The following is a 25,867-nucleotide window of genomic DNA, read 5'->3' on the forward strand; positions in this document are numbered from 1 at the left end:
GCACCACACATGCACACAAAAACGGATTTAGATATTCATTTGTGTTAAACTTGGTAACGCTAAAACTCTGCAAGCAGCTGGTGTAGCAAAGTTTTATTTAATTTTTGATGCTTCTGATTTACCATGGACAAGATAAGAGTTCAGTTCAGAAAGCTAAGAGGTAAGACGACAATTCCTTCCATGTCAGGCTTTATGTTAGTCTGTGTTTTTGGAGGGTGGGTTTGTTGTCATGCATGTTAGTAGTTCTCTGTGTGTTTGTAACCATAGCTTATTTGGTTGTCAATATGATTGTTCATTTAATTTACTCACAGAATATAAAGCTATAGTTGACACAAATCAAAAGTCGTATTTGCAGGTTAACTGCTCATAATTATTCATCCAAAAGTGTTGAAGCTTTTCGCTGCTTATACCTTTTTTTGCTAACATGCCAAACCTTTATTTGTTTTTTAAAAAATCTAAAAAAAGTGTTAGAAAATGGAATTTTGTTGTAGTATTTACTCAGGAAATTAAAGTCAACCTATGCATCCAATAACCTGTGCAAATAAGTTGTGAGGTATTAGCGTGTCTGTATCATGTAATTGTGGGAAGTGAAGGATGTCGGAAACTTGTCAAAGACATAAAATCGCTGGTTGTTGTAACATACTTTGGAGCATGTTTTCTCCTAGTGATACGTCAGCATGCATGACACCCCATAATGACTCCCTATTGATTTTTTGCTTGATGCATGTAACACCTATCCAGTTACACGGAAGCGAAGTAGTGTAAATTACTTGTAAGCCAACAAGCAAACAGACTAGAGGGTCAGTGAAAAGTGTAGTTCAGTATTTATGAGGAGTTTTCACCAAAACCATTTTTTCTTTCCAAAGTCATTTTTTAAAATGCACTTAAAAAAACATGAACATGCTAATGTAGGCTAGTGTAGTAAGACTTCCCAAAGTGAAAAGAGGTTTGTAGCTGTCCTGTGCAATCAGTGCTACATATTAGGTTGTTTTTTGTGTTTTTAAGGGGACATAGTTTAACTGTAAAATGTGATATGTGGTGGGTAAAAACTGTTGCATGCCGTTGCCAACATCTCATGAAATTGTAGATGTTAAAGTCAGGAGTCATGTAGTATATGACGGAACAGATTTTTCATCAAGAAGTACGCATTTCAGGCAGCAGATATTTGACGCAGATCTTTAGTTATGGAGGATCCCATTGAGTTAGAAATCATCATGCCATCAAACAGCATAGCCCCAACCCCAAGTCGGGTAAAGTCGAATCAAGGCAAGTAGATTGATTTATTTTTCATTTTTTATGATTCATTTTACTTTTTAACACAGCCTAATAATTTAGCTATGCATTGATTTTTTCTTTTGAAACATGGTTGGTCATTTTTTATAATATTGGTTTTAACCTTTAATCTGCTTGAAGTGTGTAAATTCGATTGATCTGATAAGTCTACTAAGCCTGTCTGGTTTGAAATCTAAGCTGTCTGTTTTAAGAAGTTTAATCTCATAGCTTAGTTGTATGAATAATTTTATAATTAGGTAGTTTTTGACATCAGCTTTCTTCCAAAGCACCTTTTTGTATCCTTGCACTTAGCACCACTGTTATTAATTCAAAATGTCTTAATTACATGCTTTTGCTGTGTCTCTTGTGTTATGTTGTTTGCTCTGTATACAACTAAAACTTTCCATAACTTTGCTTAATGGATTTTGGCATCCTTGTGGTAAAATAACATTCTTGCCAAAACGTTTAACGGCGTTTCTTCACATAAAGAAAGCGAAAAGGTGGCTTGCCTGTATTGCATGTTATGGGTGGCAAAACTAGAGTCATATCAGCCAGAAGAGTGTAAATTTTGGGAAAAAGCCCTCCATTGCAACAATAATATTCTGTTAAATTTAGATCAAACAATTTGTGATAATACTGTCCCATTTATATATCATTTCATATAGCTCTCAATCTAATTCCAATCAAGTCAGTAAATAGGTGTATAGTTTTAAACATTCTATATCATCTTATGCTTTATAGGGGAGTCTTCTTCAACGCAGGAAGATTTGGGAACGCGAACGTTTCGTTTCAATGATCCTATGACGCAGCAGAAATTTCTGCACAACGAGATAAGGTAAAACATATGGCATTGCTTTTTCTTTCCTGAAATACAATTTGCTTACTGAATATGCTGCATTTTACACATGTTGCATTGGATAACTTTCTGAACAATTTTGTTGATTCAACAAATTTGAAAAATATGTGTACTGTTTCAACATGTGTATTGCATTGTTCCTTAATATGTTATGTATGTAATATCTTTTAGGCTGCATAAAATGGATACCTTTGATTTACAAAATTTGTTTAAAAAAAATATATTCCCATATTTTTTCAGCACTGGAAAATACAACTTTCTCACCTTTTTGCCTTTATTCCTTTTCGAGCAGTTTAGAAAAGCGTTCAACATATTTTTCCTTATTATTTGTGTGTTACAGGTAAGCTGGGTTAATATTAAATCCCTACATGTAAAAACATTTTAAATTTCTTATCTATTGATATCTACAATGTGGAGTTTAGTGTGCAATAAAAAGTAACTTTTGATTACTCAAAACTGTATTTCTTTTGTTAATCATGAATACAGCAGGCTAAATAGATGTAAGAGCAACATGCTTTATGATTCAAACGATTAGTAAATGCTCATGCCATCATTTGTGACATTTCTTGTATTATGTAAGACTTTTATTTGAAAGACAAATTGAATACAGATGTGTTATTTAACATTCAGCAAATCCCTGGAGTTTCACCAACAGGGCAGTTTACAACAATCGTTCCACTCACGTTTATTCTGCTCGTTGCTGCGTTAAAGGAAATAATTGAAGATTACGTAAGTCTTACCATAAAATGTTTTGAGCTTTTTGAATAAAAAAGAACACATTTAACACCTCATTGTTGGTCATGGCTAAGCACTTTTAATTAAACCATAAGACATTTTTTATAGAATTTGGACATTTTATAAGATATATATTGGGAATAATCATTTGTGGTTTACCTCAAAAAGTTTTAATGCTAAAATTGGTTTGCTTTTGAGGAATTTACAAAAAGCTTTTGCAAATGCTTATGGGAAAACAAGAATCTTAACTTAGCAACCTGTGACCCCTTATCATCTTATGACAGTTATGAACTACATTGTCCAGTTTGTTTGCAAATGTTGGAGACTTGAAATGGCAACTACTGTTCAACATTTATATAATTAATACTTTATCTGTTTATCCAGAAACGACATAAAGCAGATGATGCTGTTAACAACAGAAAAGTTGAAGTTTTCAGGGATGGAAAGTTTAACGAAATAACATGGACGCAGGTCAGTTAAATTTCTTTCTTCAGCAACATTTGCCACAGATGTATATGATGCCATTGTTAAACCTTGCATTCCTTCAGTTTTGCAAAAAGCAACCGAAAACGCTCACTAATCCATCAACTGTAAAGCACAACAGATTGATGTTGAAAATGTTTCCTGTCAGTATTAATTATTTAGAGTCCTAGCTTGTCTACTCAAAGCTAAAAGCCCTGTATGACTTTAAATACATTTTGTCATTTAAAACTATTCAGTACAGTACAAACTTTTGTTCTGCTATCACTTCTGGTTTGAACTTTCAACAATGCTCAGCATAATATTGGAGTTTTTGAAAACTGTTTTTTATTTTATTCGTTATTGTTTGTTTTGATAAAAAAAATTGTGTTTTTTTTTGCAGGTGTTAGTTGGTGACATTGTAAAAGTAGTAAACGGTCACTTCTTTCCCGCCGATCTTGTTTTATTTTCGTCGAGCGAACCACAAGCGATGTGTTATATCGAAACTGCAAATCTTGATGGCGAAACAAATCTAAAGATTAGACAGGTAATTGTGGTCTTTTCATACAACACCTACTGTCTAAAAACAGAAACCCCTTCATGTGCTTATCTGTTTTGCATGTATAATATATTTGGGCATTTTTTCTTCAAATATTACAGATAGATTTTAACACCACAAAAAAATAACTATGTGCTAAAACCTATAGTAATAAACAGTTTTTTGTTTACAAAAAGGAAATGTGTTCCTTTTAGTTAGGGATGGCCCGATAGTACTGTAGCGGCGCCTATACCCGATGCTTCGAGCAGTATCGGTACTCGTCCGATACTTTAGCAGTATCGGTACAAGTACCAATACTTTTTTTGAGACTTTATCATGTGTAAAATTGAAAATGAAAGGAGGCAAAAAAACAACAATCATCGGCTGTGATGAAATATTTATGGGACTACATTTAAAAAAACGCGTTCGTTTTGGATTTAATGAAATAATATGACCTAATTCGCTACAGCGACTTAATAACGACTAAATTGGAAGCTTAACAAAGCAAATTTTCCTGCATTAAAATGTTTTTAGGCCTGCCATCCAGTAGTGTTGCTTGTGAGCGATTATTTTCTGTTGCTGGTAATATTGTGTCTCCTTTAAGAAACCGTTTGTCACCAGAAAACGTAAACAAACTTATTGTCATCAAGCACAATGTGTGAAACGATAACTGATTACTCATTTCAATTTCTGATTACTGTAAAAAAATGTTTAGTGCCAGTAGTTGAGTGTTGTTTCTTGGTGTTAAGACTTAAATGGTGAAGTGTTTTGTTTAAGTGATTTATTATACTGTGTGCGTTGTTAAATTAACTGTGATGGTAAAAAAGCAGTTAATGTGTTAGACTCAGTATGTTGTTATATTAAATGTGATGGGAAAACACATTACAAATACATCAGTTTGAAAATGTTGTTGCTTGTTTGCAAAGTATCGGGTATCGGTATCGGATCGCAGTACTTTTGGGGTAAAATATCGGGTATCGGTATCGGTTCAAAATATTGGTATCGGGCCAACCCTACTTTTAGTATTCTACTTTTTTGTTGCCTAAACACAAAATTGACTTGTTCACCAGTTCAGTATTTTTGCTATTGAGTCCACATTGCCATTACTTGGCTGAAAAGCATCCTAAATTCCAGTGACGATAGTTGTTTAACTGCAGTAAGCCAACCATAAAATTGTTGTCTTTATATGCCTTCTAAGAGGACGCCTCCGCACTAATAAATTTATTTTTGTCGGAAAATACGTTTTTCAAGTAACTTGAGAACCAACGGGATTAAGGTTTACTGCTTGGCTCTTTATTTTTTCACTTATTGCAGGATTTTCTTTAAAAAAGTATAAGAGTTGATAAAATTAAGCAAAAAAACAATTTTGTGTTGGTATATATATATTATGTGGTGGTATATTCTTGACAGCAATGTTAAATTCGCAAATATGTTTTCAAAAATAAGGTTTACACTTGTCACCTGGAAAAATATAAAAAAGAAAGCATTTACACTTTCTTCACATAAGAACTCCGGGGGTCTTTAAAAATAACTTTATTAAAGTAATCTGAGTAGCTTTTCTCACATCTGTGGCAAATTCTCACCCACATAAAATGAACACACAAACTGCTGCATTGACAAGTGTGGGTGTGCATTTATTTCCACATTGGCGCTTCCAACTTGATACAGCTTCTGTTTGTCTTTAATCTTTTGAGCATTTGACAGCTAAAACTGTTTGCAGAGCTGATTTATTACTCAGCTTCACTTGTGCTAAACATTAACAAGCCATTATGCAATATTAAAATGCTGGCCAATGCATGTTTGAGTTGGGATCTGTGCACATAACACTTTTATTATGTGACTCAGCAAAAAAAGGACCCAGATTAAACAGCAATTTATATCTACTTACATTGTTTGCTGTGCTGTTTTAAATAAAAGCATTTTTCTTAAAACCATACCCAAAAACATTGCACTTTTACACATATACTTATCATTGCCCTCAAAGTTTTTTGTCAATGTTTGTACAATAACCTCACCCACAACCATACTGACCCCTTCACAACCATACTGACCCCTACCCACAACCATACTGACCCCTTTACAACCATACTGAAAATCTAAATCTGTAATTCTCAACCATTTACTGATCACGAACCACCTGACGAATTTTCTATCAATGCATATGACCTAAACCCTGTCCAAATGGGTAGAACATGAGCTAGGCCTGTTCTTCTTCACTAGGGTGGCATTTTTCTGAAATCGTGAAGTTATTCCTGCCACAGGCTGAGAACAACTGGTCTAAGTTGTGGTTTATTGGAATTTCTACCTGTTAAAAAACTCAATGGAATATCTAGCAACAACATTTGTAGTTAATTTTTTTAATTTTTCAGGGCCTCTCTGCTACCAGCATGTGGCAGCAAAGTAGTCAACTGAACTCAATGAGGGGTCAAATCGAATGTGAAGCACCCAATCGTCATTTATACGACTTTACTGGAAATATCAAACTCGATGGAAATGCTGAAAGGTGCGTCAAGCTTAAATGTGTTAGTACCTGCTCAAAAAAACTAGAGATGTACCGAATATTCCGGTTGCCGAATTTTTTCGGTCGAATCGGCCAGTTTTGCAAAGATTCGGTTTCGGCCAAATAAGTTGATGCGATCCGGCCGAAACCGAACCTTATACAAACACACATTGAAAGCGTTAAACGTGTCTTATCTGCTTAGTCCCAACAAAAATTGTGTCAATCATTACATGTTTTAACACATTATCGCTTTCCCACTGCAGACGAACAATCAGCAATTGTTAAACACCATAGAACTAAAATAAGGACAAAACACAACCATTCTCCACTAATTGCCTGGTAGGTAAACTTATGTTTTCACGTCAAACACATAGGGTACGACTTCGTGTGACATAAAAACAAACAAAAGTAAGCACTTTTGCTCTTAAGTTAGACTACTGCATTTCAAAATACACATATGTTGTCAAGTCATTAAGTCAGTGGTTCTCAAACTGTGGTACGCATACCACTAGTGGTACGCCAGGACTTTTCCGGTGGTACGCGAGTAGCTCCATCATACCTAATTTAAGTCTGAACTAAAATTGCAACTTAACTGACCCAATTGATCAGTCCTGGTTTGGGCGAAACTTGTGTCTTGTACAGTCTTTTAAAATTACGGAATATGCTAAACTATGTCAGGGCGAGAAAATGGGCCTATTTCTTGGTCTATCCATTCAAACAGGTTTTAGAGGTGGTACGCAGTGATAAAAAAAGTTGTCAGGTGGTACACGGTCCGTATAAGATTGAGAATCACTGCATTAAGTGAAAGTTCTATATCACTGAACATGACATTAACATTTGTCGAATTGTTTGAAAATGTGAAAATGTAACATGTGGCTTTGTACATTCATTTGGGCAATTGAACTCCTCATAATAGTAAAGATTGTTTGGGGTTCAGAAATCGCAACGCAATTAATCAGATATAGCACTTAACTGAAACCATTTTAATCATGTCATTTGTATTTGTATACAAGGTCTCAAACTAAGTCTTTGATTAAAAATGATTGTAGTTTGTACTTGAAATATCCTGTTCAGTGGGGATTTATTTATTCAAACAAAGACCTTTTACACCCTTGTCATGAAACCAGTGAAACTCGATAGGTTTGACAAACAGAAAGTACAAACAGGAAAAATAGGCTTTGCAATATCAAGCCTTCAGGAACGAAACTCATTTTGGCATTGTTACACATGCTATAAGTTGCACAAACAAAACTAATTATTATATGTGGCCGTTCTTCGGAGCAAATTTGCTTGCACATCTAAAAGATAAAACAATTTGAAGCTATATTAGTATAAATGAGATAGTTGTGCAATTTTAAGCAAGGGCCATCTGTTTCTTAAAGTCTTTCCTTAGTGTTTCCTGTTTTTACGTCTTTCGATGCAAAGTTGTCTGTGTACATCCTTAAGGCATTGTTTTTTTTCCTTTGTAGTTTCATCCCCTACCATATATTTCCTTGTATGTGCTAAGCCATATGTCTACCACACACTCAAATGTAAAACCATAAAAATAGTCAGAAAATATAATATACACAAGTTATTATTTCCAAAAAAACAAATAAATCATTTAAAAACAAATAGCTAACACTAAAAATTAAACCAAAAGAGTTCCAAAGGCAAATATTCATTTGGAGTCATAAGCTTTTTTGAAGGTGATTGTCTTAAAACAGTGTCACTTATTCCCAAGCATCTGATATATGCAACTTAATATTTCAAAATACAATGGTAAATCATTCAAAAACGAATAATAAATTCAAGTATTAAACTTCTTAAAAGGTGGTAGTCTCAAAATGGTTGACACTTTGTATCGAACATGTGCTTTATATTCAGGTTATTTGATTTCTCCTTAGGTCTATTCCCCTCGGCCCTGAACAAATGCTCTTGAGAGGTGCCATGCTTCGTAACACACAGTGGATCTATGGAATTGTGGTTTATACAGGACACGAGTCGAAACTAATGAAAAATGCCAAGAGAGCTCCCCTGAAAATGTCCAATGTGGATAGAACCACCAACATGCAGGTGTGGAATATGTTTTTGATTTACAAATATTGTTTTGAATTAGTTTTCTTTTTCAAAATTTTCATGTCTTGATGATTGGGCACTTGTCCAAAAAATAAAATAGATATTTTTTTTGTGTATGTAAGTAAAAACAGATTTTCAGAAAAATAAAGAGTTATATATAAGCAGTACAGTCATCCAATAAGGGGAAATCGATTGTTTTGTTTACGTAGTTTACAGCAAAACATATTGACCATCTTTGTGACAAGTTTTAACATTTTATCAAAATCAAATGAAACAATAAACAATGTGTTCTAAACAAACCAACTTAAAAATTGAAAATTATGCTGAAACTTGAAAATTAACGTATCATCATATTTTGTACTAACTACTAATGTTTTATTGGACTGTTTTTGTGTGTAATTTATCATCCATTTAACAATTTGCCATCTTTTATTTCACAGATTTGGTTTCTAATGACAGTGCTCATTGTGATATCACTGGCATCGTCAATTGGCAGTGAGATTTGGAAGAATCAGCAACCTAAGCGTTGGTACATATATGGCGATGGTAAGCCAAAATGTCACATCACAAAACTGGAATTTCATTAAATAATCAACTTAAAAAGCTGTGAAGTTTGGTTTCTAATTCATTTTCCACCTTTATTATGCTTTTAGTAAATATTTTTTTATGTGAACCTTAGGGAACATGATATTATTGGCAAATTTGTTGTCAAACAGTTTTTATATCTCAGTTGTACCTTATCCATCAAATAGCTTAATTTTGTCTCATATATTCTAAAAGATATGTACAGAATACACTTTGCTTGCAATATACAGATTTTAAAGTGTTATGTTTGCTGAACATGTATGCCCAGTTCAAGTCAGAAAATACTATTTCAAAAGATCCACATTTGTTGTGATAAATATGTGACAAATAAATAATCAAAATGCAGCCTTTTGTCATAATTTATCTGATTTAAGTCAACATGACCACTGGACTGTTATTACCCAATTCTATCAAACAACTAAAAGAATCATTTTATTCACATTTGCAGGCACTGGGGCAAAAGGCTTTTTTATGGAGTTGCTGACATTCATCATTCTGTATAACAACCTGGTTCCTATTTCGCTATTGGTTACGCTTGAAGTGGTCAAGTTTATTCAAGCTATCTTTATCAACAATGTAAGTTGGAGTGGTAAATTTTGTGGTGAAACTTTGTATATACAGTAAACCGGAATCGTTATTCCATGTCTGCGCCTAATTCGGACAAACTTAAGATACACATGATGTGTGATGTGGTAAGGCTTTAATTGACACCGGTTAATCTGGATCTTCGCCTATTTCGGACAATTTTTTTGGTCCAAACTGGTCTGGATTAACCAAGGTTTAGTGTATTTCAATATATTTTCAGTACCAGAAATATATGTACATTTTTTGCTGTTTTAATAATGTGGCAGTATTGTAAACAGCTTTCATGGGAAATAGAACAGACTGCATGCAGTAATATTTTATGCCAGTTTTAAATAATTCATAAATTGATGCCATAATTGGATGTAATTATCCATAGAACATAGCATGAATATTTCACCAGTGTGTTAGAAGCTTGTTATACATTAGGCTTAGAAATGACTTGCAGTGATGTAATTACACCACTGAACACCCGCATGCATTTCCAGAAACTTTCTGTCACTGCTTTAGGAAGTTGGCAACATGCCAATTTAAAAACATGCTTCCTAGACTAAGTGTTTTGCTGCATGTACTGTCTAATAGGGATTTTCCTAATCATATTTTTAGCCCACGTTTTTGCCTGGCAGCAAACTATTGTGTTTTAGTCTAATTCACATCAAGATTTTGTACATTTAAATGGAATAATAATCCTTATTTCTAATATTTGTCCTTATTTTGAAGGGCAATGTCTTACAAAGACATATTGTCCTTATTTCTAAGAAATGTCCTTGTTTTTGACTTGAGTCCTTATTTTGTCTTATTTTCAACAATTGCAAGTCAAATCCCTGCTACAAGTAAAAGTAAACCTAGACCTGAGCTGTCGTGTATGAACCAAGAAGTTGCTGGAACAGGTTGTTTCTGCCAAAAGAATGGCCTATGATATGTCATGGCTCATATAAATGCAAAGATTTCTTCAAAAACTTTTGTTTCGTTACGTATAAAAAATATTTTTTCGGTGGTTCTTATTTTAGGGTCCATGTCGATGGCAACCCTGTGTATAGCCAAATAAAATAATTATAAATCTTTAAAGGAACTGTTCCACCAATGTGTATATTATATGTTGACAATCAATCAGTTAACTTGCAAACAATAACAATAGTGAATCATTGCTGTAAACAATTTGTTTCATAAGACATATACTCGTATATGCTTCTCTTTTATACTTGTTGTTAGTCTCGTACTAAAATTGACAAAAATAGGCTTTAAATGCACTTTCTTTGAAAAATGTATTTTTGGGGGCATAGAACTAGACAAAAAACTTTTTGGTAACAACATGCTCTTGTTTATCCTAGAACAGCGGTTCTCAACCAGTGGGCCATGGAAGCATTTTGATTGGGCCACAGACCAATTAAATAGAAAGCCGTTTTTAAGAATTTACTTTCATTTATGTCGCTACACTCTGATTTACAAAAATAATGGCTTGGGGAGAAATTGAGAAGGGATGTAAATTAATTTAAATTTAACTATTTACGGCATAAAGTTACTTTGAGTTTCTGCAACACTTTATGTTTATGATGTAATAAACTACTTTGGGACTACAATAAAGCCAGATAGCAGCATATCCATTGTCCAATTATTCGGTCATAACTGAAAGTGCTTGATTAAAGAAGGGAAAGTGCTGTTTTATGATTTTTTTTGCATTAAGTTATTTTAAACTTATAATCTGTTTGAAAAATGTTCTGCTTTTTTTCGGAACCTATTTTATATTTGTTTTTTATTTCATAAAAATTTACTGGGCCACAGAATTTTTGAGCAATGAAAATGGGCCACGAAAAAAAAAAGGTTGAGAACCACTGTCCTAGAAAATTAGATTTCTTTTATGATTTTACTTAATTTTTATGACCAAATTGCTTTTTTATGTATTTTTTGAATATTTTTTTATTATCTCAACTTTGTTATGATTTTGTCAATACTGCTTCGTGGGCTCAATTATGATGGAAGTTTTTGTTTTAAATCCAGTAAACAAAAAAACATGTTAAAACAAATGAATTTAATTATCTTTTTTTTCTCAGGATTTGGAAATGTATTATGCCCCAACAGATACACCAGCTATGGCACGTACTTCAAATCTCAACGAAGAACTCGGACAAGTAAAATACATTTTCTCCGATAAAACTGGAACTCTCACTCAGAACTTTATGGAATTTAAGTTGTGCTCTATAGCTGGGGTCAAATATGGGTGAGTTATTTTACGAAAACTGTAACTATAACAGCTCTGTTGCACGCTAGATTAAACTGTCGTTATAAATGATATAATGAACCTTGCACTAATAATAATAGCGGTAATTGTTTAAACTTTTGCATTAACATGTATTTGCGGCATACAATTTATGACCAGTTTGGTCTTTGGATAATATGATATTACTATAAAAACAAAAGGAATTTATGATGAACAAATAACAGAGTACAGTAAACCATGGTTAAACTGGATTTAGTTAATCCAGATCTTCGCTTAATTCAGACAAAACTTGAGATACAAATGATTTGTAATGTGGTAAGGCTTGAACTAATCGACATTGGTTAATCAGGAGTCAGGACAAATGTTTTGGTCCGAACGGGTCTGGATTAACGGAGGTTAACTGCACAAGCATTTGACATCTTAATGTACTCAAGTTTGCAATGTTCGTTTTGTTGCCCTCAAGACATAAAAAGACGTTGTCATGAGTTCACATTAAGTCACATTGCTATATTAAACGTTTTTGCAAGTTAATTAAAAATTTTCAAGTGCTCACTGGTTTTAGTGGTGGTGAATTTACAGCTGTCTTGCCACATCTAAACACATAATTGTTGTTTCTTTTATAGCAATGACTTTCCTGAGGAGAGCAGCACATTTTTTGAGGATGAAGAATTTCTTAAAAAACTGCATAATGGCCGGGTGTGTTGTATGTTCAGTTATATTGGTGGTTTTCAAACTTTTTAGGCTAGCTATACTCTATATATTGTGGGGGGGGGGTAAACTTTTTTAGAAAACAAATCATATTTATTAAAATGATACCGTTGTTGTGATTTGAATTTTAACTGGTTCACTGCTAAGCCTGTATAGCTCTGTTGGTAGAGTGAGTATCGGAAAGACTCCTGTCATATAGGATCGAATCCCACTGCAGGCTAAAAGTTTTAGCCTACCCATGCCATATGTGACCCTGTTTCAGTGATACACCTTCAATAGGTCTTGCGTTCTTTGATTGATATTGTAGTATTGAGGTGCATATAATTTTTCATCATGCCCCGAAATCATAAAAAAGAGTTACTTCGCAAACACAAGTATTTTGTGGTCCACTTGAAAAGCTGTGGTGGTGTTATATAGTACTTATTTTATGGGAATTTTTGTAAGGTAATTAGTTAAATGCAAATACCTTTGTTTCTTTGCTTGACTACATAAAGTTTCATTTACAAGATAGAAGGAAAAAGTTGTGAAATAATGGTTACATTGTACAGGATGGGAACCGATATGTTCGCGACTTTGTTACCATGATGTCAGTGTGTCACACGGTGGTGCCAGAGAGGCCAAGAAAAACTGTTGAAGAAACAACTCCAAATAATCGCGATGATGTTGATCAGAAAATGGATGATGATTGTATTGAGTAAGTGACTCAAAACTTAGTAGCAAATGTTACAAATTAATTTCATGACTGCCTAAATGTGCAAAATTTTATACACATTTTCTCTGTTTAATTTTTGTAACATGTAATTGATATAATTTGCTGGGAATAATGTTTTTTGTATAAATATTTTGTGTTAGGTATCAATCTTCATCACCGGATGAAAATGCAATTGTGAAAGCTGCAAGAGCAATTGGATTCGTGTTTTATGAGCGAACTCCAAATTCTGTCACAATCAGAGCCGTAAGTGACAAAGTTCCCAAAATTCTCCACATTAGTAAGGCCTATGCCAAACTATATGTAAAATTTTATGAAGAGGTCAAATTTTACTTATTAGATGAACCATACAAAGATCATTTAAAATTGGGTCTTTTATCAACTTTACATGTCATATTCCCAGAGCTAAAGTGTCTTTATATTGTATTATATTGTATAATATATTATATTATAGTATAATATATTACTTTATATTATATTGTATCAGTTTAGTGAACACACATTCATCTATTCTTTAATTTTGTATTCTTACAGTTGGATAAAGATGAAAGCTATGACATTCTTAATGTGTTGGAATTCAGCAGCGATCGTAAACGAATGTCAGTTATCGTCCGATGTCCGGATGGAAAGATTCGATTGATGTGTAAAGGAGCCGACAATGTCATATTCGAGCGACTCTGCGATGAATCAAAATTTAAAGGTGAAACTTTTTGGGTAGTTTTTACATTTCATTTGGCAAATATGTGTAAATGGACTTACTCCAGTGCAGTGGTTCCCAACCTGGGAGGATATTGAAAACTTTAGGGAAGGAATTCACTTTAACTTTTACATGTGGTTTGTAAATAGACACTTAAGCTCTGGGAATATAACTTGTTGAGTTGATAAAATACTCAATTTAAATTGACCTTTGTATGGTTTTGCCTCTACTATAGAATTACAGTGGTTCCCAACCAGGGCCTATGGCCCCCCAGGGGGGCCACGAGCTGTGTTCTGGGGGGGCACAGGAGTATATTCACCAGAAACACCCACAAAAAGCCATTTTCTTTTTTTAATGTGCATAACTAAGTGTGTGTTGTAAATAACTTTATTCCTAATTTAATCGACTATTTCACGCCTATATTAAGGTTTTTCACGATTACAGATTCTTTTTTGCACTATTCGACCTGTTTAAAGCCAAAATTAGTACCGAATTCAAACACGGGCTGCCATTTTAATTTTTTAAGGGGGCCACAGGACTTACAGGGTTACTGGAAGGGGGCCACAAGGTCAAAAAGTTACGTGTAGGGGGCCATGGTCCACGTAAGGTTGGGAACCACTGGTCTATTAGGTAGAAAAAAAAATATTTTGAACTGTTAAGGGAGGAATTTGTTGAAAAAGGTTGGGAATTGCTTTAGTAACAGTTTATACTCATTGTTGCTCCTTGGTGTATGACTTGCTGACATTATTAATAAAAAATAAGCAAAAAAAATGTTTTTATAGATACCACTGAGTGCCATTTACGAGAGTTCGCAAGAGAGGGATTGCGAACGCTGTGTTTTGCACAAACTGTGTTGGATGAAGCATTTTACCAAGTAAGTAAAAATGGTAAGACCCAAAACGACTATATTCTTTGTTGCTTCCAGTATAAATAGCAAAAAAATGTATTGTAAAGCAAATTTAACCACAAAAGATTCAGAATTTGAAAGTTTTTAAATGCTTCTTAGTGTACTGGAAATGTCAAAATAATAGTGACTTTGCATACCAACAGTTTTATATGTGCTAGTAGATTTTTTCATTTTCTGAATCACTTAATAGGCGATTAAAATCAACTTCCAGGCTTTGACCTTTAACCTAATTAACCTTAGCATACGTCAGGGTTTGCCAAACTAGAACAATATAACTTTCCATTAAGCAGCATTTTTTTAATATTTACCCTCAGCATTCATTTGATACCTATTTTAATAAGTTATATTCCCCCAGACAATAGGTCAAATTGTTTTATTGCAGGAATGGAATGACGGTATTTATTACAAAGCAAGTACGTCTGTCATTGATCGTGATACAAAACTAGCAGCAGCATATGAACTTGTTGAAAAGGTACCAGTATAAACATAGAACGCCAATTCATTTGGAGCTTTACCGAAAATGAATTGCTCAATACTGGGCTAACATCTATTTGTTTGTGGCTAGGCCTTTTTGAAATTAATCTTTTATAGTTGACCAAAATAACATTAAATACATTTTTCCTTGCGTTACTAATTTGCTGTCTTTGTCATGTTATTGTAGGTTAAGTCAAAAAATTTGCAATATTTTGAATGCTGTGCTTTGTTAAAAAATCTAATTTAAAGAACACTTACTGGGCCAACATAGAACTGAATAATTCTAGTGTTAAATTTTGCCTTGTTTTGTTTCACTTTTTCACTTCTATAATGGACAAAAATGTATGTTTGTTACTTATATTTCTTGGTGCATTTATAATATGCCGGTGTCATTTTACTCTTTGAAACCAAACTTTTATTCATGTTAATTAAACATAAACACTATATATGGATCTGTTCATAAGTTTAACGGTGAAAACAACGGCCCAAATAGACGTAAAAAGCGACATGCTTTATTGTTCAAACGTTTCGGCACATGCTCATGCCATCATCAGTGATGTGAAGTCCACATCAGTTACACCCATTTATATACACTTGAGTCGCATAAAGGAATGATAAAAAGGTGTGAAACAAGCGTCGCATAAAATCGATAGATAAAAAGGTGCGTAGAATGTTTGAACAATAAAGCATGTCGCTTTTTACGTCTATTTGGGCCGTTATTTTCACCATAAAACATAAACACTTGTGACAAAAAATACATAACTTAGGATCTGGAGTTAATTGGAGCATCAGCAATTGAGGACAAACTTCAAGATGGGGTACCTGACGCGATAGCCACCCTCGCAAAAGCTGACATTAAAATATGGATGCTGACCGGAGATAAACAAGAAACTGCCATCAACATTGCGCACTCGTGTCATCTTATAACACCCTCCATGTCATCCATTATATTAAGTGAAGGGTCACTAGAGGTCAGTTATTAAATTAATTTTTGTAACAAGCACCGACAGTGCACACTGTTTCTACCTATAAGGTTTTATCAGTGCAGCAGGTGACAAGAGATTGGCTGTATTGGCTAGTGTAGCCATCCAATGGCACTCCAGTTTGTTGGGAGCAAAAGCCAATGACGCACCTATTCTGTGCGATGCCACAACTGGGCATACACCACAGAGGAAATCGGCTAACAATGGCCTTTAACTGGTTTGGAACCAAAGTATAGGTTGAAACATTGTGCTTGTGCACTGTCTGCAGCTTATCATTTATGGGCTTAATGCTTACATTAGTGTTATAAAATTCAGGATTAACCAGGGATGTATAAAATTGTGGTTGTTGTGGGATTTGGAAACATAATTTTACTGTGTTTAAATCATTTGTACATGGTTTCAATTGATTGTAATTTTTTGAAATAATTTGCTAAAATACGAAAGTTTAATAAAATGTATTCTTGTAATAAGTGCCAAACACTTTTTGTGGTGATCTTTTGTAGTTTAAATGGTTTGATCAACAATTGCTAATGTACTTTTTAAATACATTGTTTCAGTGTGAATTGCTTTGCAGTTTGTAAAGTATGGCCATTGAATGTCTCATTGTAATATGCTGTATGTCATGACTTTCAACTACTTATTTATAAACACATTATGAACGCATTGACAGGGCACAAGACAGACAATGAACGATGCCGTCAACGAAATCGGCCATGAGTTTCTTCGCATGGAAAACGACATCGCTCTTGTGGTAACGGGAGCCACGTTAAAATATGCACTAAACCCTGAACTACAGTCAATGTTTCTCGATCTGGCTCTCTCCTGTAAAGCTGTTGTCTGCTGTCGAGTGTCACCAATGCAAAAAGCCGAAATCGTTGAGTTGGTGAGTTTAGAAAATTGGTTCTCAATTTGTTTAAATTTTTGTCATAACAGTCCCTTCACAATTTTTTTTTTAGCGCTAACGGTCCACGCTAAATATGTTTATGAAAGTGAACATGCTTACATGAAACAAAACCTGTAGTTAATAACTAAAAGTCAATTTATTCCTGGCAAAAGGAATGCCGCAACAACATGCAAAGTGAATTTAGTTTAGTATGAAGAATTTACTTGAACTAGTCAATAACGACATATATCTGATCACGAGCTGCACTGATGAGACCTTATCGGTTGAAACAGTGTGCACTGTCTGCAGCTTATTATAGGCATGTTATCTAATAACTTTTAATATGAAATGTTCAAAACCCTATATCTTCCCATGTTACCACATCTAGTCTTCTGTTTGCACTTTTATCATGTTTCACCCATTTCGGCACAGGTGAAGACACACTGTAAGGCAATCACGCTAGCAATCGGGGACGGTGCTAATGACGTTAGCATGATACAAGCTGCTCATGTAGGGATCGGAATAAGTGGAAATGAAGGCTTACAAGCTGCCAATTCATCTGACTACTCCATTGCACAGGTGGGTGGTTTGTTTTGGTAACAATAAAAGTAACATGTTTTACTGAAAAGTCTATGTTTTCCTCTTTTTTTACCAAACATGTTGAGGAAAATTTTTGTTGTAAACACTAAAAAAGTTTATGGATTTAAAAAAAACTTTTAAAGTTAAAAGTGTGTTTTAAGTTGACACGAGAAATGTTTAGTCACTTAATTGTCTGTGCAACTTAAATACATCTTTAGATTTTTGTTTAATTTTTTTGGAGTCGTTTAAACCTGAAACATTTTCTGTTACAAGAGTTAAAATTTTATTTTTGATTTTCTAGTTTGCCTTTCTGCAAAAGTTGCTGCTAGTCCACGGTGCATGGAATTATAATCGAATTGCAAAGTGCATTCTGTTCTCGTTCTACAAAAATATTTGCCTGTATCTAATTGAGGTAAGTGTTTACTTGTAAATGTTTAAAAAATGTGTTTTTAATTGTTTTATTTTTCACAGCTATGGTTTGCATTTTTTAACGGCTTTTCTGGTCAAATTTTATTCGATCGTTGGACAATTTCATTTTATAATTTGGTAAGTAAATTAGAATTTAAATGTTTTGCTCTTTTCTATTTAGGAAAAACTGTTAATGCTAACATGTGTACAGCAGAAAAACGGTGAAAACATGTAGTTTAAAAATGAGTTATTGATATATTGTTATGCAATTCTCTTTGCCATGTTTGTTTACAATCTATCTGGTTATCTACAGTGTTTCATGTTTTTACTGTATTTAAAAAAAATTCAAATCTAAATCTGTGGTGTTAGCTATTTAAAACTTCCTCACAAACCAAATACAGAAAAAAAGTTAAGTTATAAGGTATGACCTTACTTATCAGTTTTTTCTTGACTTTTAAAAACTAAAATTAATTACAACTTTCTTTCAGTTTTTCACTGCCCTTCCTCCTTTTGCTCTTGGTATTTTCGAGCGCACATGTAGTTGCAAGGTGATGTTAAAATACCCTCAGCTTTACTCAATATCACAATCAGCGGTGAAATACAATGCTCGCGTGTTCTGGAAAATGTTTCTCAATTCAACAGTTCATTCCCTCATGCTGTTCTTTCTTCCTGCTCTAACACTGTGGAATGGTAAGAAACCCATGTCTTGGACTTATTTTTTTGAATAGGCCTATCTCTAGTTTACCCATCCAAAGGGAGTTTAGTTGGTATGCAGCGATAGAAAAAGTGTTCAGGTGGTACATCATCAATATAAGGTTGAGAACCACTGGCTCGCTGATAAGGGGTCTAATGTTATAAACAGGAACATACAAAAATCATGCTGTTTTAGTACAGCGGTTTCCAACCTTTCTGGTGCCGTGACCCCTTGATAACATTTGCCAAGTTGCGGTGACCCCACGGATATAATTAGTAAATCGTTTTTTTAATGTAATTTGTACAGGATTGCCCTTTTTAGTTTAGAGAAATAGTCAGTTGTTTGCTTATGTCTGCATAGACGCTTCAGGGCTGATCCCAGTTATGAATTTATGTTCATCTTAATTGTTTGCTTATGTTAATGCTTTCTTGTGTTAATCTTGTTTCATTGTTTTGTTTTAGATATTGCATTCTCAAACGGTATGACAGGCGGTTACTTGTTTCTTGGCAACTTTGTTTACACAGTGAGTCACTAAATGCGGAAAAATATATTTCCACAAGATAAACTTTTTTTGCTGGTGACACAACATTTTTGGGGATTGTTCTTTTTCTTTTCTTTTTTTTTTCTTTTTTTGACTTCAATGAGTTTGTACCTTTTTTGGCCAAGTAAGACTACTTTAAACTTTTCTAAATTGGATGGAATTTGAAGCCCTGTGGATATTTCCCAGTTGACCCATCAACTAAAGGTCCCTTAAACAGAAAAAATAAGGCTACTATGCTGGCTTTATCCATCAGGTTTTGCCAATATTTGAAAAGAAATTTACTGATGTTTTCTGTTCACATTTTAGTATTGTGTCATCACTGTGTGTCTGAAAGCCGGGTTGGAATCTTCAACTTGGACGATAGTAAGTGAAATGATATTCTTTACAAAAATGTTAATTATATTTTGTGTGAAATCCAGTAATTCTGTTTCCACAATTTTTGTGTCATCTCTTTTTTGCAATCTTTTAGTTCACACACATAGCAGTATGGGGAAGCATGTTATTCTGGTTGTTTTTCTTCGGTGTTTATTCCCACTTCTTTCCCGCGTTCCCAATCGGAGCAGAAATGCTCGGTCAAGCTGACAACGTGCTTTCGTGCGGGATTTTTTGGTTCGGATTACTGTTTTTCCCAATCACAGTGCTGTTCAGGGATTTACTCTGGAAAGTGTAAGTTGTTTAAAAGATTATGTTGAAATTATTACCCTTAATAAAATAACAATACAAATCAAGTAATGTGGTGGTTTATAACAACTGCTTACTGTTTGCTACTTGTTACACTGTTTATTTTGTCACATCGGGTAAACCAGATCTTAGCCTTATCCAGATGGATTTTGTGATGCTATCAGATTCGAATTAACCACGATTTACTGTAAATACTATGAATGGACTGAGTTGAGCCAGAACCTCAGTACTCTGTACCGAGCATCGCTGTTTTTGATGCTCGGTGCTTGGCCGAGCAGTTGCACAAACTGACCCGAGCATTAAATTTGCATATTCATGCCCTGCTAACATACAAAACTGGTGTTCAAAAGGGTATCCAAGAACACAGATGACTGTTTTAGATGGTGAAAAATGCAGACTTCTGGGGCCTGTACAGCTTAGTGCACCATTGGTGACGTTACAGACCTTGAAAATCTATAATATGTTTACACTAAATGTATAGAATTTGTAATTTTTTTTTTTGGTAGTCAGATTGGAATTTGTAGAGCTCAAAAGTATCACAAATTTTTTTTTTGAACAGATGCCGGCGACGGTTTATGAAATCAGTTGTAGAAGAAGTTCAAGAAATGGAAATGGAACACCTGGACCCAAGCCAGACTATAATGGCAGCAGCTAGACAAAGGTATGTAATTGTTTCCCTAAATGTAGGAATTTTACCTTGTAAACCAAGTGTAAGATCATTGTTTTAACTGTAACTGTACGTATTTTGTTTCTCGTTAAAAAATTTTGACAAAAAAACTGTGCAAGACTTACGCCGTGCTTGCTTTCAGTAGAAACAAAATCAGCAATGCTGAGCATGAATGATTCTTAGCATGTCGTGTTTCCACAAAAACATTTCTTCCACTGTCTTCGTGGTAACGTTTTGTAAAGTTTCAACTAACAACATCAGTTCATGTGAAATCACTGAGCTCATTGCGTTCTGCACTTTAACTGACAGATTTTTGATTTGATTGTAAAACCTTCACACAAAAAATGGTTGTGTTCCAAAACATTGTGTACAGTTAATTCACAACCAATTGACAAAGTTTTTATCGCAAGTAACCGTTTTGTGAGGATAACTGTACAATATTTGTCTGTATTTCAAATAGAGGATATGCAGCTGCTATGGAACATTATAAGGGCTCTATGTCAGTTTCATGACATGTATGAAATATGCAAAACCAATATAATATGTACGTCTTTACTCCAAAACACATAGGCATCAAGTGAACATTATATGATTTATTTTTATTTCAACTATGATAATAGCAATATATTTTGATTTGGGCACTGGGGATGTGATTTAAGCATCGACAAAAAGTAAGAGAGTTGTTTATTTTTCATATGGGTTTGTTTTAAGTTGATTTCTGGGCACAATCTATTTTTTGCCAGTTTGGCCTCCCTCTTTTTTGTATTCCCATTGATCATTTGAAGATCAATTCATGATACATTTGTTAACAAGCTTGTCAACCTATTATGCCCTTGTTATTTTTTCACAAAGTTCTTTGTTTGTCATGAATATGTAAACTCTATACACCATCTGCACAGGACAATCATTGCACCCAAAGAATAAATGGGTATGCATCTATTTACATCTTGGTGTAATCTTTTCGGTCTGTTTTGATTTGGAAAGTGTACATTCTAACATTTTGATGCTGCATTAGATATTTTTACTGGCCTGTTTATTAGAGACTACCAGAAGTATGAATATGATCGTATCAAACCGACTGCCTGATATTTTGGTGAGGTTCAAAAGGTTTAATTGAAACCTGTGATTTGGCTGTAGAGGAAATTAGCGTTTACCGATTTTTGCAGTGACACAATTTTCTATTTTTGCTTGGTGGGAGGATTAATTTCCATTTGCATGTCTAACATCACATTATGATTGATCTTAATTGACTCAATTTTATTTTTAGGTGTTTAAAAAGCCTTTTAAAGACAGCATTTAGAGATACTAAATGTGTAAGGACGTCTAGAAATCCACAGTGCCAAATACATTTTGGGTTTAAATACATAAATGCATACACAATCGGTTAAAGCGCTTTAATGCAATGCAGACATTTACGTTTGATTGTGTTTTAAATGATGACTTCTCAACCAATAATTGTACTAATTTACATTAAATAGAGTTTATGCAAATGTATAGTTAAGCCAATATTTCTAGAAAAACATATTTATTCAAATATTTTGTTTTCAAGAAAAGACAGTGAATGACAACACACACTCAAGCTGTAATTAGACTTTTTTATTGTTAACATTTAAAAAAATCTATGCATTATTTGCATACATTATGTAAGGCCTTTTTTCAACTTTTTTTCTCATTTAAATATATCAAAAAACACATGCAAAATGAAAGGCAACCACCCCTTTAAACATTGCAATTTGTCATTAATTTTTCAACCAATAACTGTTGTGCCCCAATTCTTGCAACCCATGGGTGCATTGACGCATAAGCAACGTTTAATTTGAGTTTGTTTCCTTGAATATGTTTTAGGTGTTGTTCTTCTGAAACTATACTTACCAATACAACGTGATTCCAACATAAAGCTTCATCAATTGTGATTGTGATTTGGGTATGAAAATAGACCGAATATTTTCATCTCGACTGCATGAAATATGTTTTGCATTATTTCACCATGAAAATCACAAAATTCATCTCACCACATTCAAAACACCAAAACTGCAGAACTTGAGTTTGCTCATACCTGATCAATGTTTTGCAAAGTTAGACAAAAAATGAAAAAAATATAAAAAAATAAATAAATTATCCACCAAATTTGCCACAACACGTTTTTTTGTAAAGCATGTTCTCAGTAACTTAAAGAATAACTTGTTACAAAATGGTCACTACAAAATTATATTTTAATGCATAAAAAACAAGAATTCTTGTTTTTATACTTATTAGCAGTGGGCCTTAAAACCTTCAGGTATTTGATAATTTGGGGTTCATATATAGGTAAATATTTTGAGCAAGAACAATCACAAAATATTACAGTTTGCATTTGTCTCTTACAACAGATTAAAAGTTTTCATGGTTTGCTTTATTAGTTTCTTCAGCGCAATATTGCATGAAGGCGTAATTTGCATGCAGCATTAGTAGTCAATTAGTTTGTGCTAGCTGCAAATTAAAAAAAAATATCTTCTGTGTGTTCTACCTAAATTACTGTTACTGATAAAGGTAAGTTTTCTATTTTAAAGAGTATGTCATTTTCTTGCTTTTGTGTTAAAATGCCTATTGTCTTCAATATTCTGTAGTGTGCCAAAGTCGTAGGTCATTGTTTTACATCTAATACTTATGTTGTTAATTTTAACACAATCTTAAACACAGTATAACCCTGATGATTATAGTTAATCACATTTATTGCATATATAACCTAAATACCAAGTAATCAATTACATTTTACAATAACCCAAAAGCGTTCATAGAATTTTTAGTGTGTCAGTTACAAGCTTTTAATACCAGTTAAAAAAACATCTACAATGGTGCTTCATATGTTTTTGTAGCCTAACAGAAAAAGCTCACCTTTTGAAAAACATGTTTGGAATGGCAAGTCGTACAAGCCAGGACGATTCGGAGTCAAGATTTGGTTTAAATGAGGAACGAGCTCGCAGTTCGTCGGTACGTTCACTTCCCGACGCCAACCATGGCTTTGCATTCTCCCAGGAAGAAGGTGGGGTAGTTTCACAATCCCAACTTATCAGACAATACAATACGAACGTAGTAAAGCCGTTGGGAACATAAACAATCAACAAATTGTTTCCATGTCTGTGCCTCCTGCGTAAGAATGACAAACCTGCCTATCAAAGTATTTGAAACATGGATTTTGACCTAAGGAAAGAAATTTATGATTTGGGTTGCATGAAATCAAAAGCAGATTCCATGACTATGATGACATATGAGTGCAAAAAAATCTATTTATTATTTTAATGCCAAACTGGAAAAATTGCAAGGTGTTTATATCCAACTCATTATTAAGCAGTGTTACATAAAATTGCATATTTTTTGCATATCTCACAAATTACAATGATTTCAGAAAATCTTTTTTTTTTTAATTGAAAAAGTATATGTCTTTTATTGGGTATCAGTAAAATTATCAACCGTTTTACTTTCAAAACTGTTTCTACAAAAATACCCCATTCCTATCTTTACTGCAAAAGAAAGATTTTATTCACTCAATTGGAAATGTAAAACTCCAAGCACAAATACATTATTTTAATGTAAAAACAGCAATATATTGTTTTTGTTACCATGCACACTGGTGTATTTGTTATATACCTAGTTGTCAATGCTTTTTCATTCCTGTACTTTTCGATCAATTTGCTGCACTAAAATTCTACCAAAAGATATTTTAAAGCATTAAAGAAAGTCTATACCTACCTTTGCGATTTTGTTTACACTTTTTTGTTGTAATGCTTCAGTGTTACAAAATTATACAAACCAATAGAACACAAACTGGTTGATATTCATTGTAATGAGTCAAGCCATTTAATGCGATTCTTACACATGTTCTTCAACTAACTCTCTAATTTCTTGTTAAAATTCGACACTTTTAACCATATGTGATGTTTAACAATGTGGTTTACCTATTTGACTTTGCTTGTTTTGTCATTGCTTTTCTGTATTGGACTCCTTGCAGTTAGAACAATGAAACAAAAATTTAACCTAAAATTATCACACTAACTCGTCCTTGTAAAATTATGTCATTCTCTGATCCCTTATATCGATGGTTCCCAACTGTTTTCGACAAATTCCTTACTTAGCAATTTGTGATATTTTCATTCCTCCCCAATAGACTACATAGTAGATGCTATACCATACAAAGATCATTTAATATTGGGTCTTTTATCAACTTTACAAGTCATATTCCAAAAGCATTTTAAGTTACAAATCACATGTCAAAATTAAAGTTAATTCCTCCACGGTTAAGAACCACTTTTAGTGTACTCATTTTTGATATTAACTAAAATAAAATGCAATTACACATTTTGATAACCTTAACTATGCCCAGAATATTGGTAAAATTTGTACACATACATGCCTTTCAAATTGTAATAGACCCAAGTCTTTTATTCTGCAAGGAAGTCTCTAGTTTTAACACCGACATACTATTTGTTAATGTTGTAAACCGTTATGCTGCATAATACTAAAGGTCATGTTGAATTTGTCATTAGCCTTGATCTAGTTTAGTAATGAATAAGCTTTTTGTTCAAGCACTTTTCTTATCGCTTACTCTTTCAGTATGATATTGCTTAAAGGAGAAATATTGATTTATCTTTATGCCCAGATGTTGGTTGTCTATCGACGATAAGCACCTTGGACTTGTTTTATTGCAATACATGTCACTCATTACATATGGAATTGTTTATCTAATGTTTAAAGTGCAATCCTCCAACTCTTTATATTAGCGGTGGAGACCATTTCTAATAGGTTGTTATTTAGTAAACAACCTAATGTGGTGATGATGCCAAAAAAACAGTTGGATTTTAACAAATTTGGCAGAATTTCCCGACTTGTCATTATGTGACATATTGCTATGTGCGTCGCATCAAACATTTAATGTGTTGTGTTTTTATTTACCTTTTGCGCATGATTTTATTCAAACATCTCCTATCTGTTTTACAGAAATAAATGCTACTAGTTGTATTGCAGCTGAAATTTCATGTGAGAGAGATGTATTCATGTTAGTTTTGTAATTACAAGCCCTAATGTAGCAACTTAAGACTTATGATTTAGATGTACTGTACAGTTATCCTACCTAGTCAGCTAATTCGTTGAAGTCAA

The 25,867-nt window shown here is 33.6% G+C and overlaps 1 protein-coding gene across 3 annotated transcripts; it reads left to right on the forward strand.

Annotated features, from left to right (window-relative positions):
• On the forward strand, positions 1-25,734 carry LOC145237401 (putative phospholipid-transporting ATPase IA). Of its 3 annotated transcripts, XM_080100249.1 has the most exons (29): positions 1-160; positions 1,155-1,266; positions 2,014-2,107; positions 2,369-2,468; positions 2,759-2,857; positions 3,248-3,334; positions 3,726-3,869; positions 6,230-6,363; positions 8,247-8,415; positions 8,859-8,964; positions 9,452-9,579; positions 11,637-11,803; positions 12,427-12,499; positions 13,060-13,205; positions 13,364-13,466; positions 13,755-13,920; positions 14,700-14,791; positions 15,207-15,296; positions 16,066-16,269; positions 16,952-17,164; positions 17,597-17,743; positions 18,045-18,155; positions 18,215-18,289; positions 18,640-18,841; positions 19,307-19,368; positions 19,693-19,749; positions 19,856-20,052; positions 20,627-20,728; positions 23,590-25,734. In XM_080100249.1, the coding sequence occupies exons 2-29, from the start codon at positions 1,185-1,187 to the stop codon at positions 23,825-23,827; spliced, it is 3,588 nt and encodes a 1,195-aa protein (XP_079956375.1). In that variant the 5' UTR covers positions 1-160; positions 1,155-1,184; the 3' UTR covers positions 23,828-25,734. The 3 variants fall into 3 exon arrangements, with proteins under 3 accessions (XP_079956375.1, XP_079956376.1, XP_079956374.1); XM_080100250.1 differs by lacking the exon at positions 1,155-1,266; XM_080100248.1 differs by lacking the exon at positions 1-160 and having other exon boundaries at positions 987-1,266.
• Positions 25,735-25,867: the final 133 nt, after the last annotated feature.

This window comes from Phallusia mammillata, chromosome 7, assembly GCF_965637545.1.
Source record: "Phallusia mammillata chromosome 7, kaPhaMamm4.hap1.1, whole genome shotgun sequence".
In the NCBI taxonomy this organism is placed as follows: domain Eukaryota; kingdom Metazoa; phylum Chordata; class Ascidiacea; order Phlebobranchia; family Ascidiidae; genus Phallusia; species Phallusia mammillata.